This window comes from Ziziphus jujuba, chromosome 1 (genome assembly GCF_031755915.1).
Source record: "Ziziphus jujuba cultivar Dongzao chromosome 1, ASM3175591v1".
In the NCBI taxonomy this organism is placed as follows: domain Eukaryota; kingdom Viridiplantae; phylum Streptophyta; class Magnoliopsida; order Rosales; family Rhamnaceae; genus Ziziphus; species Ziziphus jujuba.
In genome coordinates, this window is record NC_083379.1 from 17,850,468 (window position 1) to 17,868,611 (window position 18,144).

General features: G+C 29.9%; 1 protein-coding gene across 3 annotated transcripts; it reads right to left on the reverse strand.

Moving 5' to 3' along the window:
* Window positions 1-1,168: 1,168 nt before the first annotated feature.
* Window positions 1,169-5,972, reverse strand: LOC107421357 (cysteine-rich repeat secretory protein 38). 3 transcript variants are annotated; one of them, XM_025072121.3, is made up of 4 exons: window positions 5,074-5,972; window positions 3,766-4,915; window positions 3,540-3,642; window positions 1,169-1,461 (listed from the first exon to the last, which is right to left on the reverse strand). In XM_025072121.3, exons 1-2 carry the CDS (start codon window positions 5,819-5,821, stop codon window positions 4,839-4,841), a joined length of 825 nt encoding a protein of 274 aa, XP_024927889.1. In that variant the 5' UTR covers window positions 5,822-5,972; the 3' UTR covers window positions 1,169-1,461; window positions 3,540-3,642; window positions 3,766-4,838. The 3 variants fall into 3 exon arrangements, with proteins under 3 accessions (XP_024927889.1, XP_024927893.1, XP_024927897.1); XM_025072125.3 differs by having other exon boundaries at window positions 3,540-3,652; XM_025072129.3 differs by lacking the exon at window positions 3,540-3,642.
* Window positions 5,973-18,144: the final 12,172 nt, after the last annotated feature.

Below are 18,144 nucleotides of genomic sequence, written 5' to 3' on the forward strand. Positions count from 1 at the left end.
TTTGTTATGAAAATTTTTGATAATATACACAGTTGCTCGTTAGATATCATGCATCGAGAACATAAGCAAGCGAGTAGCCGGGTTATCGAACAATGTATCAAATCTAAATATGAAGGGATTGCACATGTTTACAAATCTAAAGAAACTCAATACAAAAATATGGGGTGAATATAAGCTACAACAAAGCATAGAGAGGTAAAAAATATGCACTTAACAGTATTAAGGGATCTCCAAAAGAAAATTTTGTTAAGTTGCCTGCCTACTGTTATGAGTTAGTATCGAAGAATCCTAGAACTCTTACATGTATCAAAACAGACGATAATAACCATTTGTTATTTCTTTATGGGGATTGGAGCATTCATTAGGGAATTTATATCCCACATAAGATGTGTATTGGTTGTTGATACGATTACTTTGAAAGAGAAATACAAAGGATATATGTATATTACAGCGACCATGGATGGCATAATCAAATGTCCTTTGACTTTCGGCATTGGAGATGGAGAGAACAAGTAAGCATATTCTGACAAAAGGAGACTAATTTCCGACAGGGGAAAACTTATTTCCGATAAGCAAAAAAAAAATTTCCGACTAGAGGAAATCTTCTCCGATTGGAGGAAAATGATTTCCAACTAGAGAAAAATGATTTCCAACTTGAGGAAATTTTTTTCTACAAGCGAAAAATTTTCCAGAAGCTGCAAATGAACTGGACCTAAGGGATTTGTGCAAAAATGAATTATAATAGAAATGGCAAAAGATATTTTTAGAACTAATGCATATTGTGAATTTAAAAGCTACAATCTCTTTTATATATTAGTGTACATTATACATTAGGCAACATGCCAATCATAGGTATGTGATGTTACTTCCTAAGGATAACTTACAGTTCTAACACATATTAAACATTATGTTTTCACATTCAAATGTACCATTAAATTCAACAAAAAAGCAGCTTCCTATAAGAGATAATTTCACATTCTAACCATGCATGACAAACACTGTTGTCACACCGAATAACACAGTATCATAAGCGTGGCTCATCATGACAAAGGTTCAAAATTAAGCAATTTATAAAGACATTAGTCACAAAATTTAGCAATTTACAAAATTGATCAATCCATTATGAAAATTATCAACAATGCTAAAAAACCATACAATGCAGCACAAATAAAATTTCAACGATAAATTTGTTATATTAATGCAAAATTAGTTTGCATAATATTTTTTATTTTGTTCAGAGAAGCAACTTACATTAATGGAGAACAAACTGCCACCAATGCTTCTCTCTCTCTCTCTCTCTCTCTCTCTCTCTCTCTCTGTGAGAGTGTGTGCGCGCACGCACGTGTATGTGTGAGCTTCAAATCCTTATTTTTGTAATTTTCTCAGCATTCACTTGTAACTATATTATCTCAAATTTTACGCTTCAGTCTTCTGCTCGGTCCATCACTTGCTCCTCCAATGCTGAAAAAAATAAAAAATCAATATTAGTAACAAAACTTAAATATTTATATATATCTTAAGTAAACTAAAATTAGTTAATTTTATGCTTGTACAATGGGTGGGTTTTATAATGTAACTTGCCTATTCTATCAATATATCTAGCAACCATCCTACAAAGCATACTAACACTCATGAGAGCACACACACATAAAAAACAGAGGAAAATAAAGGAAATGACTATTGAACTACCAATATGCCAATGAGATAACACTTCAGGAAATCATCCTGAGCCTTTCATGTCTAAATTCCAAGTCTTGAAATTCGCAGCAAGTGTACCATCATATATAAGAAATATCCAAGTTCACTCTACCCTATTGCTAATATATTCACTTGAGCTAAAAGATGACGGTCTAATGTCTCCAGGTTTCTACATATACCATGAAGTCATCTCATTCTTTAGTAATAGTTTTGATGAGTTGTAACCATTACTAGCAATATGGAAAGAGATTCTAACATAAAAGGATTGTCCTAATACAGTTCACATCCACTCAGTCGTTTGGAATCAGTTTCGGTAACATCTTAAGGCATCATTTCCCTTTTATGATTCCTTTCACCAATCACAAGATGGAATGGTAAAACAAAAAACAGTAGTGCAATTTTAACATAACTCTGTCTTGCCGCTTTAATAGCATTAAAACTTTAGAAATAAAAACAAGCCAAATGTTCCACTAGTATTGCACAGCTACTACAAATCTAAGAGATATATAATAAACTTTCTTAGTTCAAGTCTGTTTATCATCAAGAGCTTCTATTTATTTTGATATATTTACTTTGGATTTCGAATCTACTGGTTAATAAATAAGTTCAAATATAAATTATTTTTACTTTTACCCACTAATTTTTATTTTTTTTAATTTTAGACATATGGACATAAAAACAAGTATAAAAACACAAAAGCACATGTACCTTAGATTGTGTTCTAGCAGGAAGACTTGATTATCCAGCATATAAGTTATAGTCACTAAGACCTTTTAACTTTATAAAATGTTTATAATTTTTTTTTTCTATTAACTAACAAATGTTTTTCTTAAAAAAAAAAAATAAATAAATAAATAGTCAATAAGCAGCGGTGTATAATCGATAATGTGAAAGATTAAAGAATAATTACATATAATTTATCACTCACTTGCAAACGGTGTAAGCAAGTAGATACATTGTATCAAGAGACCAAAAATATAGGTTCCAAATGAGTAGTTTGTCCTAAACAAGGTACTTAAAAATATATATATATAGCACATGTGTCATATTCCTAGTTAAAAAAAGAACCCAAAAAATTCAGATATAAAATCACATAAATAGAGCTGAAGTTGCCTGGCTTTTTCACATTCCAAAAACAAAGCATACTTATCCAAAAGGTTAAGTTACTAGCAACTGAGTGGACGGTTATGAACTTTTTTTTTTTTTTTTTTTTTTTTTTTTTTTTTTTTTTGCTTTGATATGTACTAAGAACCAACAACAATTAGTGTTAAGAAAAATCCTATGATATCAGAATTGCTACAATCAAAAAAATTCTCTGAACCCCAAAACATCCAGAAAATATAAATATGCAGAACATGTCCACAGTCCACAAAAAGCTTATAATGCACTCAGCGAAAGCGAGGAAAGCATTATGCTATTCTTCATGTCTTATTGCTGACTATCTTATATGCCTACATATACAGATACAACACCACTACGCAATCAATTGTTATACTTCTTGATAAATTTCTGCATTAAATTTAACTGCTCTCTAATTGTGAAGGCTATAGGATGAATAAGAAAGACAAAAATTGACCCTTGCACAGAAAAAATAAAAACTCATGCTACAATATTTCCCATTTATGTTGTTTTCCCAATCAAGTTTATCTCAACCTGAACAAGCCAAATTTATTTTAAGCTTTATTTCATTGAACCCAAGCAACAAAAATAAAAAATCATTTCTTATCATTTCTATTTCTTGATACCAAACAGATATTGATGCATCCTTTAATTAAAAAAAAAAAAAAAAAAAAAAAAAAAAAAAAAAAAAAAAAAAAGCCAGGAAAAATAATCAGAAAGACCGTGTCCTCTCTGAAAGCAGAGCGATGGAGCCAAAGACAAAGAACATGAGAAGCATCCCCGAGTGCTCAAAACCATTCATGTGGGAAGGGCTCAAGATCCCATCTACAAAAAACTTGAGGCAAGTTGAATAAAAAAGCTCAATGCACCAAGCAAAAACGCATGTTTCTGATATGAAAATTTTCAGTCCACACTTTTCAGTCAAAAAAAAATTCTTGAAACTCTTACCTCTTTTAGCTATTCCTTCACTTTCTTCTTCAGTGATTCCTTCACTTTCTTCTTTAGCGAACTGACTGACGAAACTTGGGTTCTTCTACAGAAAATTGCAGGCTAATTTTGATTTTCCAAAAACTTGTCACTCTCATCATAGATGAAGCTCAAACAAACCCACACGGACACGGGGATGGAGGACAATTTTCCAGAAACTGGTTCTTCTATGATGCCGGCGAATGGGAGGACAATTTTGGTCGAAGTGGCAACGGCGACGGTGTGTTTCGAAAGGGAAAGGAAAAGCCCTAGCTGTGATCGAAAGCCCTAGCTGTGTTTCAAAAGGGAAAAAGAAAGTAGAGAAAAAACCAAAAACAAGGAAAGAAAAAAAGCTGCGTTTTGGTAGAGAAAAATGACAAAAACAAAACAAGAAAAAAAATAATGTAGGGTATTTTGGTGAAGTTGGCTAGTTTTTAAGAAAAAAAAAACTTTTTGGTTATTTTTCAAGTTTTGATTTGTAGAGTGCTATTTTTCAAAAAAACCCAATAGAAAATTGCTTTTAAAAGGAAAGTTATGGCTCAAAGGCAATGTTTAGCACTAACTGGATAAAACAGTAGATAATCCAGCTTTTCAGTCTGCTACACCAGTACTTATGGTTTCAACCGACCTGATCTGCCTTTAAAGAAAAAATGTGCTATACTGCTATATAAGTTGAGTTTGGGCTTGGGTATATGTTTGATTACTATTTACATCTCTGAATAAACGTTCGAATTTAGATTATTGGGACAAGGCCTTGCTAAATTATTTGGTGTCAAAGAAATACCTCTTGTTCAATGAACAAATGAATACATTTTATACAAATCAGAAGGAAGGCCTCTGTTCCAAAAACAAAAATTAATTACAATTCTTGGCAACCTGTTTCCTGTACAAAATGGCTGGTGCTACTTTATAAATGGCAGTTCAGCCCATATAAACTGGTTTCGCTAAAATTTCAAGAATTTTACCCAAAATAAAAAAAAAAAAAATGCCAAGAGAAGAAGCACTCAAAGTACAAGAACAACTAGCAGTAAAAGATGTCCAATCCAACCAAATAACTAAAGAACCATCAGAAGTGCTAAAACAGCAGCGACCGGGGCAATTGCAGCTCCTTTATGTGAAGAGGGTCTTCCACCTTCAATCCAAAAAAATCCATTAGCCCCATTTATATTTTCATAACAGAAGCAAAACCCATATTACAATTTTCTGCTTTTCTTTTGTTATGATACATGATGTTCGCTACAGAACACAGTCCCATACTTGAAATAAACAGAAAATGAATCAGAAACTAACCTTCACTTGCAGGGGTTGATATGTTGAAGTAAAAGTGGTGGTAATTATACCACATAAAACAATTAGATCCATGGGTTTCCCATCCTCTTTTATTTCCAATGATTTCTTTAAAAGTCACAAGCTGATTATTCAGGCACTTGTGACACTCGTCCTGATTGATATCTCTTGTGCACTGAGCCATGCCGTACCTCTTCCCACGGCCTACATCCAGCACTGAAGTTTGGAACTTCAATGGCTGTTTTGAAGCATTTGATGCTAGTCTGCCCATGAAGTCGAGTCCTTTCGAACCCATTGATGGATCATCGAAATTAGTCTCGTTCGACCAAGCTCCAGAACTTAGCTCCATAGATCCAAAAAAACTAGCATTCGAATAGCGTAGAAAACACCACCTGAACCATATCCAAACACTTTTGCTCTTGGGGCACGAATTCAGTGCTTCTTTGGTCATGTTATTTATGCAATTACCGCAATCGTTGGCAGAAATGTCTCCTCTACATTGTACAAGGCCATAGACTTTTACAGATTTCTCACCAGTTTGAGTTTTGTAGAAACCGTTCTGAAAGGGTCCATTGGCGGCCAGGGAATCTAACAGATTTCTTCTATTGATCTGGAACTCATTCTCTGCGGTAGATTTATCGTCTACCGAGCACTGTGAACCGAGATTCATATTAATATCTGCATAGCAGGTTATAATGCCACTTAGAGTTAGCAATATGACAAAAACTGCAGCAAAATGTAGTGTTTTCATCTCTTTTGCAGCTCTGTTTCTCTGAAAAATTATATGGAAAGCAGAGAAAAGGTAATGAATGCGTGACGTTTTATTAGTGTGTTGACCACATGATTCAAGTAATAAAATCAATATTGAATTATTATTCTATTATTATATATAGAAAGTCAACTTTCCTGTTTTAGGGAGATTGCAAATAACAGAAATTTTAAATTAAGTCTGGTTAAATGAATGTAGTTATGCTAAAGGGTTGATCGGCTTTTTAGACTTCTTTGAGGGCAGACGTAGAAGACGCAACAAGCAAACTGGCAGAAATCAGAAAGGAAAATTTTGAACAAGAAGACCAACATGTAAAGTAATTATAATATATATCTTGAAATTTAAGGGAAAACTGGTGACCTAGTCAAGTCAGAAGGAAATTTAAAAGCTGTTGCATTCTTATGGCCCAAATAATGTATATCCTAAATATATATCGCCTAAATCATCCGGTAATCATTGGGTGGAATACTAGCTATTACATATTTTCTGTTGTCGTTTATACAAAGACATTTATTTTATTGATCTTGTTGCAAAGTCAACCGGATGAAAAATATGGTTCAAAAATCGAATCACTAAGAAAAAAAATTTATGTTTAACTAAATCATGAAATTTAGACGTAGATAAATTAGAGCATTTGGTGGGGGCCACATGATGACAATATATCTAAATTAATTATGGTATAGGGCTGGCGACAACTCAGCGCCATGGATCGTGATATTGGGGTAAAGGACATCTAATTGATAGAATCTTTCACTTTCTAGGAATTGTAGAGTGTCAAGGGCGGCTGGTTGATTTGAGAAATTTGTATATATAACTGTTATGCATGAAATTTGTACATATAATCGAGTATATATATCAACTAAATTATTTTGTAAAGGTAATTTATAAGTTTTTTGATATATATTGTACATGATTATTGATAATTGTATGAATGAATTTTTTAATAATTTAAAAACAAATCAAACTAGATAGGGGAAAAAAAAAATTCTCTCTCATATATGCATTAATATCATCTTCATCACTTCTTTTTTTTATTTATTTTTACTTTTTTATGTAAAAGTAGAAGAAAAAATATACATATATAGGAGACTATTCCCGATAAATTTTTTTTTTTTTTGGGACAAATAATCTAAAATCTTTTAAATAATTTCATTTAAGTGTTTATATTTATTTTTTTAAAGTTCTTAAATATTTTATATCCATATTCAAACATTATTTATTATTTATCTAGATTATTTATTACTGCTAAAATTACTCTCCATTGTCTCCTAATTTAATTCAAATATTTTTTCTCTCTCTTATTCTATTTCTAATTTCTAAATTTGTCGCATAAATATTTTTCTTTTTGAGTATATATGAAGAACAGTTTCACGGCTTTAATATTTTTGGCACAATGAATTACATGTTTCTCTCTTCTAAAAAAAGAGCTTAATATATATATATATATATATAATAGTGTTTCTTTTGTTGATCTTGTAAACGATTCTTCAATTTCATCATTAATTATTTAAATTGCCTATGCTGAGCAGGTTTGAAGAATACAAGGATCTGTTTCAAAATAATAATAATAATAATAAGGAAACAAGAAGAATTGGAGATTAAGGAGAGAAATACATGTTTGAGATTGAAAGAAAATGATTATTTTGTAAGCAATCAATAATTTAAGCTAAAATAATATATGTTGTTTGAATATGAATATAAAATATTTAAAGATTTTAAAATAATAAATATGAATCTTTAGATTAAATTGATTAAAAATTTTAAATTATTTGTTAAGTACCATACTCAAAAAACTTTGTATGGGAAGCACTATATATATATATATATATATATTATATGTATATATATATATATATATATATATGGAGAGCAATCCCCAAACAAAACTACTCGACAAATAATCTATATTCTTATTTAATATGATCTAACAGTATAAATTTATCCTATTTAAATACTTCATAACAATATTTCTCTCTCTTTATTATATACTTTTCTTCCCTAATTAAGCTCCAAACCATATTTCTATCCCGTTGAAACTCATTTATCCCTTTAGAAAAAACAAAAACCTATCTATCCAATTTATAATTCTAATCAAAAATCCATTAAAGCATGCACAAAAAAAACAATAATAATAAAATAAAATACAACGAAATAATCTATTGAAAAGAAATATTTTAAAAGAAAATTAATTATACACATAATTTACATATTCTACATTCGTATAATTGTATGGATCTAGGATTTTTTTTATTATTTTTTGTATCGGTTGCTCCCAAATTAGGCAGGCCCATACAACATGTGTCTGGCCCAAATCTCAATGGAAATACCCGAAGAAAGAAGCCACGAGGATTTTTAAGAATATCGAATTCATGGCCATTTTTGACCCAAATGCGGAGAAAAGTAAGGTGGTTTTTGTTTCAAAAAACATGTAATATTGGGAAAGTTGACTAAAATGAATCAACCAATTTGGATTAATAAGTCAGAGAAATCGAGATGCAACGAAGCCATCTGCGACTGATTTCTAGGTAATCAACATCAAGTTGTCACTCACACCAAAAAAAACAAAATGAAACTGATAACACTATGAGACAAGAATTTTAAATGATTAATTAATTAAGATTCAACTCCCAAGGTCTAATGTATCTCTTTTTTATAATTATAAATATAGATGACGTACGGTATAGTTATTTATAATAGAATAGGAATATTTATTTATAAAAAAAACTATTCGTAAAAATTGCAATAAAATGAAGATATTTTTATTGATTATTTTTTGTTATGATTTTAACGTAGGTTCAATGTGTAGTTTTAAAAAAAAAAAAAATCAACAATATTAATTAAAAAAGTCAAAAATTTTAATTATTTATGTATTTTTAATCTATGATAATTAATTTAAATTTGAATATATTTTAAATTCCATAGGATTAAATAAAGAATAATTATTCTGCACTTTTAGAGAGGAATAATTTCCTTTAAAATGAAGTAATATTTATTTCTAAATATTTTTATAGAATACATATTTTTTATATTTAAAATATACCAAACATAAAAATAGTTAATCTTATAAAATAACTATTTTACTTCATATATTCTCATGCTAAATGTATATGAAAGATAATTCTAATTAATCTTCAATTGTTATGAATTCATGGAACCTCAGTTTCCATCTAAAGCATTTTCAATGAAATGTTTATGTATTTTGTCCATCTAAAAAAATATTTGCCATATCAGATAAACAAACAATTTTTTAAAAAAATCTTCTTCAATGGTGTTTTGCAAGAGATTTGTCATGGCAACAAAAAAAATAAAAAAATTATCTAACAAGCCCTCTATTTGAAGAATAGAGGGTCTTAAAAAAAATAAAAATAAAGTAGCTGGCTTCAGGGTTCTTTCGAATGCTTAACTTAAAAGTTCTTTCGAATTTTAAAGTCAATCATTCTTAAAAAGCTTCAAACTCTTAATTCAATCACTTTAAAAAGGCATTAGAGTTATAAAAGTGGCTAACATTATATTTGAATCATCGTAAGATCTACACTAGGATGATGTGGGATTGGATACTACGTAGCTTGCCAATAATCTGCACCCATGACCCACCCACACTAGTTGTCACAATCCATCCCCTTGAGGCCCGACATTCTCATTAGCATATTTATGGTTGAGTTTCAACTCTGATACCATTTGTAACGCCAAATCTTAATTAGCAGATCTATCACTCTCTGTCGATATTGTAGCTAAATCTTAGTTGGCAGACCTATCACTCTCTGCAAATATTGTCCTCAATTTAGTCATCGCACTTGATATGAGATTTTTTTTAAAGATTCCCAAAAGGTCACTCATCTTATGATTGCTCTTGTCTGAGGACGCTTAATTTTGGAGTTCTTTCGAACCCTGGCCAACCACTTTGAAAAGGTTTCGGCATTATAAGAGTGATTATCATGATATTTGAATCATCCCTTAATCCACACTAGTATGATATGAGATTGAATACCAAATAACCTAATATTGTCAGAGTCACTCCGAAAGTTCCCTATCGAAACATTAGGATAGCCTCGACTAAGGAAAATCCCACCCGAAATTATATGGAAAATTCTTCAGCATCTCCCCTATAAAGTAAACTTTCTCAAATTTAACCTTGCATATAAAGCATACTTTTATATATTCATAGCTGCCCACACATCTTACATACTATAATATCACAAATTTACAGCACTCCATAAATACTTACCAGCACAAATATAAATATTAAAATAATACGCATAAGCCAAGTCCATAATACTGTTAGCAATTATGATACAACCATAATAACAATAATAGCAATAATAACAATAATTCCAATAACATCTTCCCTATCCATAACGCATATAAATACTTATTCTTCAATATCTAGATATGTATATAATCCTTCGAAAGTCCTAAATAACCTGCCCATAGGCTGAATATCTGCATGAAGGTTGAGATACCTGCTCGAACGCTAAAATATTTGCCCGAGGGTTGCAATTCCTGCCCAAAAACTGATCCGGATCTCTATCATCGGTACTGTACTAAATTTCTCACTACTTAACTAGGTTGCACAGGCACTTTCAAATCCAAAAAATCATTAATTAAAATAAAAAAAATCATGCAAATAATAAAAATAATAAGGTAATAAAACAATTATTGTGACGATTGGTGTGGGCAGGTGCAAGAGGTACCGACAGAGTACTTGGTGTATAATCACATATCATTTAGATGTGGAATAGGAGATGATTCAAATGTAATAATAGTCACTTTTATAACACAAAGATCTTTTCTGAGCAGCTGATTTTAAGGTTCGAAAGAATTTCAAAGTTGCTCATGCGAGAATAGTCCAAGGTTGAGTGACCTCCCACGAAACTCTAAATAAAAAAATCGCATACCAAGTGCAGTGACTAAATTATGAATAATATTAGCAGAGAGTAATGGGTCCATTAGTAGAGGTGGGGTGTTACAAATGGTATCAAAGTCTTTACTCGGCCGAAAATATGCCAAGAAGGATGCTATGTCCCACATTGCCTCGGTTTAAATCAGCGATTATTCAAATTAATAATAATCAGTGTCATAACACTGAGGTATTTTCAAAGTGGTTGGTTTCAAAGTTTAAAAGAACTCTGAAGTTAAGCTTGCTTAGGCTAGAGCAATACTAAAATGGATGATCTCCAAGGAAGCTCTAAACAAACAATGGAGACAGGGTGTCACGAATTGTATTAAAACTTGTATCTAGTCACAAGTGCACTAGTGAGAACATTAGGCCCCATGGATGTGGATTCTAATGACCAGTATGGGTGGGTCAAGAGACACTGACAGGCTACCTAGTGTCCAATCCCATTTGGAGTAAGGAATAGTTTAATTGTAATGATAGTCACTCTCATAATATCGAGCGGCTGCCTTCAGATTTCGAAAGGACTTCAAAATTAAGTGTGCTCAGGAGAAAGTAATCCAAGGATAGGTAATCTTTTGAGAAGTTCTAAACAATTCGAGTAGCGGTGTCTAAATTGCCTACAATATCATCAAAGAGTAATAGATGCACTAGTGGAGGTGGGTGTTACATTTGTTAAATAGCGTAACTCATAAATTTAGCATTTTGTCTCTCCTCTCTTCTCGTCAATTCTCAGCCCCTTCTCTTTTCTCTCTTCTCTCTTCTCTCATCTCCTCTCCCAACATGTCAATTCATTTTATTTAAAATTCTAAATATGATTTATTGGAGAAGACATTTAAATAGACATTGCCAATTGATAGACACCATATCATCCCCTCTCTCCTCATCAATTTATAGCCTCTTCTCTTTTCTCTCTCCTTTCATCTCCTCTCCTAACATACCAATTTATTTCATTTAAAATTCTAAATATATGATTCATTGGAGAAGAAATTTAAATAGATTTTGTCAATTGATAGATACTATACCATCCCAGTTTCAATGCCTTCTAAATTCTTTGTGATATAAACTTAGAATGGATAAAACCATTGTATATGCTCTCATGCAACATTATTTAAACTAATTTGATTGGGAACATAAATAAACATTTATAAAGCCTGGTGCTTTTAGTTCCTTTAATCAAGTTGTCTTGTATTAATATAAACATAAAATATTGTTGGTTTACACTTTTTCTGTAGAAAGCAAGTACTACATTTGTATGTAGACTAGTGGCTCTACGTGTTTTTTTCTTTTTTCTTTTTTTTGTGAATACGTGTATTTTTTTGTTTTTTGCTTGTTATTCCATGGGGAAAAAAGCCTATAAATTCTAAAGCTACCAAAAGTTTATTATCTTACTATAAGCTGGAAGCAACATCTAAACTGTCCTATTTGCTTAAAATTTACTGATCGATTTATATATTTTTGACAGACAAAAAAAGAAATTGCATCTCTTGTTTTGTTTTAATGTTTCTAATTGGGATAAGTATGGGGACAAATGGGGGCCAATATGCTTCAATTCAAACTTATCTTGTCCTAAAGTAGGCTTCTGTCACTTCCTTTTACCACATACGGTATTCTAGATAGTGCATACCAAGCAGACAATGCAATATATATACTTGATCCATTACATAAAAGACTAAAAATATTCCTTCTTTTGCACGTGCCATATATATAATTTGTATTTTGATTTGACTTGGTAGCGAGTCTAGTGACTAATTTGATGAAGCACCAAAGTGGAGCTTCACTTCTTGGACTAGAAGGTTCCCTTTTCTTAATTAAATTTGATGCGACAGAGAAGGCTATCCGAACAAATTAACTGTAAACATGTGGCTTCCTATTAATTAGATGTGTAATGTTTATTTTGAGAAATAAAGGGTGTGATATGCGATGAAGTTTCATGAACAATCTACGAAAGCCAAAAAGTCAATTAAACATCAAAATGCTAAAGAAAAAGAAATCATGTGGACTCCACTCTCTCTATCATTGATTGTAATCAAAACCTCTTTCATTACTCCCTCTCGTTTTTTTATATTTGTTTCTGGAGCAATTAGATAAGTTAGTCTAAACCAGAGTCTCTTGAATCTGCGCCTATTAATATAAAAAACAAAATAAACTAAGCAATAGTTTTTCCTTTACAAAGACGTGATCCTGCTTTCAGTTCAAATTCCCATCAAGTTGTCTTCCAATTACCTCCTAGTTAAGTCTTTCTTTCCAAAAGTACGATATTGCGCCTGATATATATATATATATATATATATATATAGAGAGAGAGAAAGAGAGAGAGAGAGTTCTTCTATGATATGAACATTTATACTTTTTTATTGTGTGGAACTCCTCGAAGACAACAATTTTTAAAAGAACCATCTTCAATAATATATACAAAGATTGCGGTTTCTGTAAACTATCGTCAATACTATATATAAAGATAACGGTTTCTTCAAAAACTATTATTTTTGCGGACGTTTAAAAAATAAAAAAATATGAACATCTACACCATAGAATTTTATTATATATACATGTATATTTAAGTGAATCTCTTCGAAATTATCTCACAATTTATAATGTATAATAAAAAAATATAATAAAAGAAAGGATAATATGGTAATTCAACTAGAATTTTAAGTTTCAAACACATCTCAATTGTTAAAAGACAAGATTCTCCGTATATATGTAGATAAGAAGGATCACTTACTTAAAGTAAATAACAATTACTTTGAGGATTATGAAAATCATTGGTCATTTATTTTGACGTGGGGGCAAAGAAGCCAACGAGAGATTGATCACGTTTCCATCAGAATTGTCTTCTCGCATGAAGAGCCGTTGGCGCACTTATTAATTAAAATGAGTTCTCTCTTGGAATTTTAGAGCAATAATCACAAACTTGTCAAGATCAATACTTATCAAATTATATAAATGTTGAAGTTACATAGCTATTTCTTAAGTTTAGTTTTTGGCCTTTACCAAACTCAGTGAAAGCCAATATAAGGCTTCTATAATATCAACATGACATAAAGAATCCGAAATCCCCTCCCACTAAATTATCTTACAAACTTTCCAGCAAATATAAATAAATAAATTGTCTTACAAACTGTACCATACTTATTATTATCTAAAGACACCAACTATCTTTGTTTAAACTAAAAAGAAAAGGACACCAATTCATAATTCAATATATTTTTTTTATTATGGATAAGATCTTACAAATATATAGTACTAGATAATTAGGGAAAAGTATGACTTAAAAATTGTAACATATGCATGCAATTCGTAACATGTGGCCATTAAACATATCCAATATGTTAATAAATAATTTGAGCTTTTTTTTTCTTTGGACATAGCATAAACGTTAACACAAGTAGTCCTTATTGTAGGAAACGTACAGCGGAAACCAAATCAATCGGTTAAATAAACCATGTGATAGAAAATATTCATCACCCTTAGCAAACCTTAGCTGTGCAGAAATGTCTCCAAAATCTATAAGACCTTCTAAACTATTCTTATTGTGATAGAAAAGAAATAAGAAGGTTAATGAGAAAAATATTCTAAAACTTCACTGGTTTTGTTTCCTCTCTAGGTGTTTATCTTTCCACTAATAAATCTTTGAAAAGAATATGTGAATCGAGTGTCACTAGAGGCTAGAAAGTAATATATTTATAGACTGCGAACCTTAATCTCCTATGATTTTAATTAACACCTCAAACCTAATTAATAGACTCTTTTTTGTGTCTAAATGACCATATAATTGGCCTTTGTCACTCAACAAATTAGTTTGGAAATTTTATAGCTTTTATTATTAATCAAGGCTCCTAGTTAACAATTGACCTTATTCATAGAGTATAAATCCAACAATCTCCCATTTGCTCCCTTATGCCATTTAATATGCCAAATAGGATTATTATTGAGTCCCACACGTTGTCCTTGGCTAGAACAAAGAGAAAATGTCAACTCAGCAAAATACAGTAAAGCCAGCAACAAATCTAGCAAAACCGGCCAACTATTTCCCCTATGCGCACAAGCCCTTTTTGATTGCTTTTGATTCTACGTTGGCTTGATTCCATGACCTATTAATGATATTCATTGAATCCATAAAGTGTTGGAACCATTCCATGCTACCCAGAGTCCTTATTTACGCTAAAACAACTATCTTGGTCAGTATCGGCCTCCACCACTTAGATGCTTAAAACAAGCTTTGTATCTTCAGGTATGGATAAGCCCTTTTAAGAGTTGAAAACTCCCTATATAAAGGCAGCCAGGTTATCCTTAAATCTCTTAACTTGAGCTCTAGTGATTGGCCCGGTCTTCATCCGTAATGGATCAGCACCCCAGCGGTTTGTTGGTTGTGCGGGTTCGGACGGATTCTCATCAGTTTCTAATCACAAATTGATTACGGATTAAGGTTTCCATTAGAATCTGAACTTAATAGTGATCCGAGCTAATATAATACGGGTTTAGAAGCAAGTCGACCTAGGTTTATATCATAAATATTGATAAAAAAGATAAACACATTTTCAAAAAACTAGTACATGTATCTAAGAAGTATTGGGAATACGCAAAATCATCTTAAAAGTTTAGAAGTTTGCATTCTCTTTAATGTTTTTCTCTTAATATAAATTCTGTAAGTATATTGTATCAAACAATTTAAACCTTTAATGTAACTAGCATATATTTTTGTAATAAACAGAACAGGACTCGTTCCTTATATAAAAAACTTTGATAAATGATCTTGGTTTTTGAATTCATCTAATCTAATGATATAAATTTTCTCTTTTCAAAACCCTTCAAATTTCTATACTAACATACATTATCTATTTTACGTAAAAATATGTCATAAAAGATACATATATATATATATATATATTTTACGCAAAACAAATCTCCCATCAAATTTCTCTCTCCTTAATGATATTATCTCCTCATAACCAATTTTTTTTTTTTTTTTTGGGAATAATCTTAAGCAAAGTTTTTTTTTTTTTTTTTTTTTTTTTTTAAAGAAGGGTTTACTTGCTGTGGAACTTGATGAGCAAACTTATAATAATTATATCTTAATTTTAATTTTCTAAGGAAAAGGGGGAAAAAAAAAAAAAGAATGATAGTGATTTTATTTGCTACTTTTATATTTTCTTTTTAGGAGTTAGTTTTCGGTTTTATTTTTTTAAACAAAACTCAATTTCACCTTCATCAATGAAGAACTTATGTTACTCGAATAAGTAGGAATTGGAGGGGATAGGAGAGAAACATGATTGAAGAATATGAAAGAGAACTAATGCTTCATCAACAATTTGTAATATTTTTCCTAAATAACTATTGCTTAAGAGTTTCAAAAAATGAAAAGAAAAAAAAAAAACTCGGTTGATCAAGAAAAAAATGAAATGGGCATTCAAAAAAAAAAAAAATGGAAGGAGAGAGAAATATGATTAGAGATTTGTCATGGGAAAATAAAATGGTTATTGATATTTTATTTTACGGGGTGTTTGGACGTAAGTTTTGGAATTTTAAAAGTTTTACAAGGAAAAAATTTACACTTATAGATTGAGCATGTCTAATGGTCAAGCTTAGTTATCAAAAAGTTTTATGTGGGAAATGTTTCTCTACAAATTATTATCGTATAAAGGTAAATTCTCTAAGATGGGATCCAGATAAATTATAATTTATTATAATATAAAATTGATTCTTATTTATAACTAGTTTAAATAGAAATCATAATTTTTATAACTACATAGAATTTGTTTCTGTATAGAGCATCACTATAGAAAGGTACCATTCACTATAAATTGTGTGGTAATGCGTAGCAAAAAATTTATGTATGTTATAACTGAATTTATGTATGTTATAACTTATCTTCTAGAAACAATATCCAGTTTATTTTGAAAGACATAATAATATGGATAATAAAAGTAGATCTATGATGAATAATTCATTTGTTTTTACATGTTAATTCTTAAAAAAAAAAAAAACATATATATATATATATATTATAGTACTAAAAAAGTGAACCCCAAGCATAATCAATTAAATTTCCATGGGATCATATGGATCCCAGTTTTAATATCCATATCAGCATGAATAAGTTGAAGATATTCCCAAGAAATTATATACATGGTTTAAAATATCTAAAATTTCCTCAAAATTTCTTTGAGATTTCTATTTTTTTAAAGTGTCGAAATAAAATTTAGGTTTCAAATGAAAATAAATAGAATTTTGATAATATCCATTGAAATTTTCGAAATTATGTCAAAATTTCCATGGAAATTTCCGTAAAAATATTCACATCAAATTTTTAACAATTTAATTAAAAAATCTATAATTTCCATCGAAATTTCTGAAATTTTCATGAAATTTCAGTGTTTCCACTGAAATTTCGAAAATATCCATGAAATTTTTTAATTTTTTTTAAAAAAATTCATAAATATTATTAATAGTTAGTAAAAAAAAAAAATTTATCAAATTAACTTCATTGATAATTTTTTTTATCCTTTAATTGCCTTTTAAACATTTATATAAGCAAAATAGAATGAATTGAATTGAATAACATTATTAAGTTCTACTTATTAAATATCGATAAAGCAAAAATACAAAGATTGTGGACTATATTTTTGAACCTGAAAAATCTTATGGTCGGGAATATCTATCTTACAAATGAGGATAAATAGATAATAAAACATATACATGGAGATGTCACAACAAGAAGAGGATTCGATTTTTATAAATTTTGGATCAATGAGGTTGGAAGTTATTTTTATAACCCTTATTCAATAGATATTTATGAAATATCATTAAATAGCAACTCATAGATACCATCTAAAACTCAACTATCAGAGAGTAGTAGTTATATATATAGTTAGCCACTAATGCAAGATCTATATGGTTGGCATATTAATAATTTATGCAAAATTATCAGAGAGATACATCTTTTCATAACTATTTCTCATATTTTATATCTCAAAATCAAAATAAGGAAGAAACTGATGATTTTCAACCACTCAGAAGTTATATGTGGTATTAAGATACATTTATGAACTACAATGTAATCGTAATAATCGTTTTATATATTTTAGTTAATAAATAATTTTATCATATATGTATTTTTTGATATATTTTTATTAATAATAATTTATATATGATCATTAATGCTTATTATAAATCAATTCACTAAGAATTATATAACATCCATTCAATATTTTAGCAAATTTTATAATCAATTTGGTAATTGATGGATTAAGTAAGCTAATTCTAAAGTTTCAATAAAAAATTTTATTTTTTAAAACAAATTTCTATCATTTTTTAAATTTTTTTTCGATATTCGATATTTTTCAATATTTTCATGGAAATTTCCGTATTTTAAACTCTCGATATTTCCATCGATATCAATTTTTTG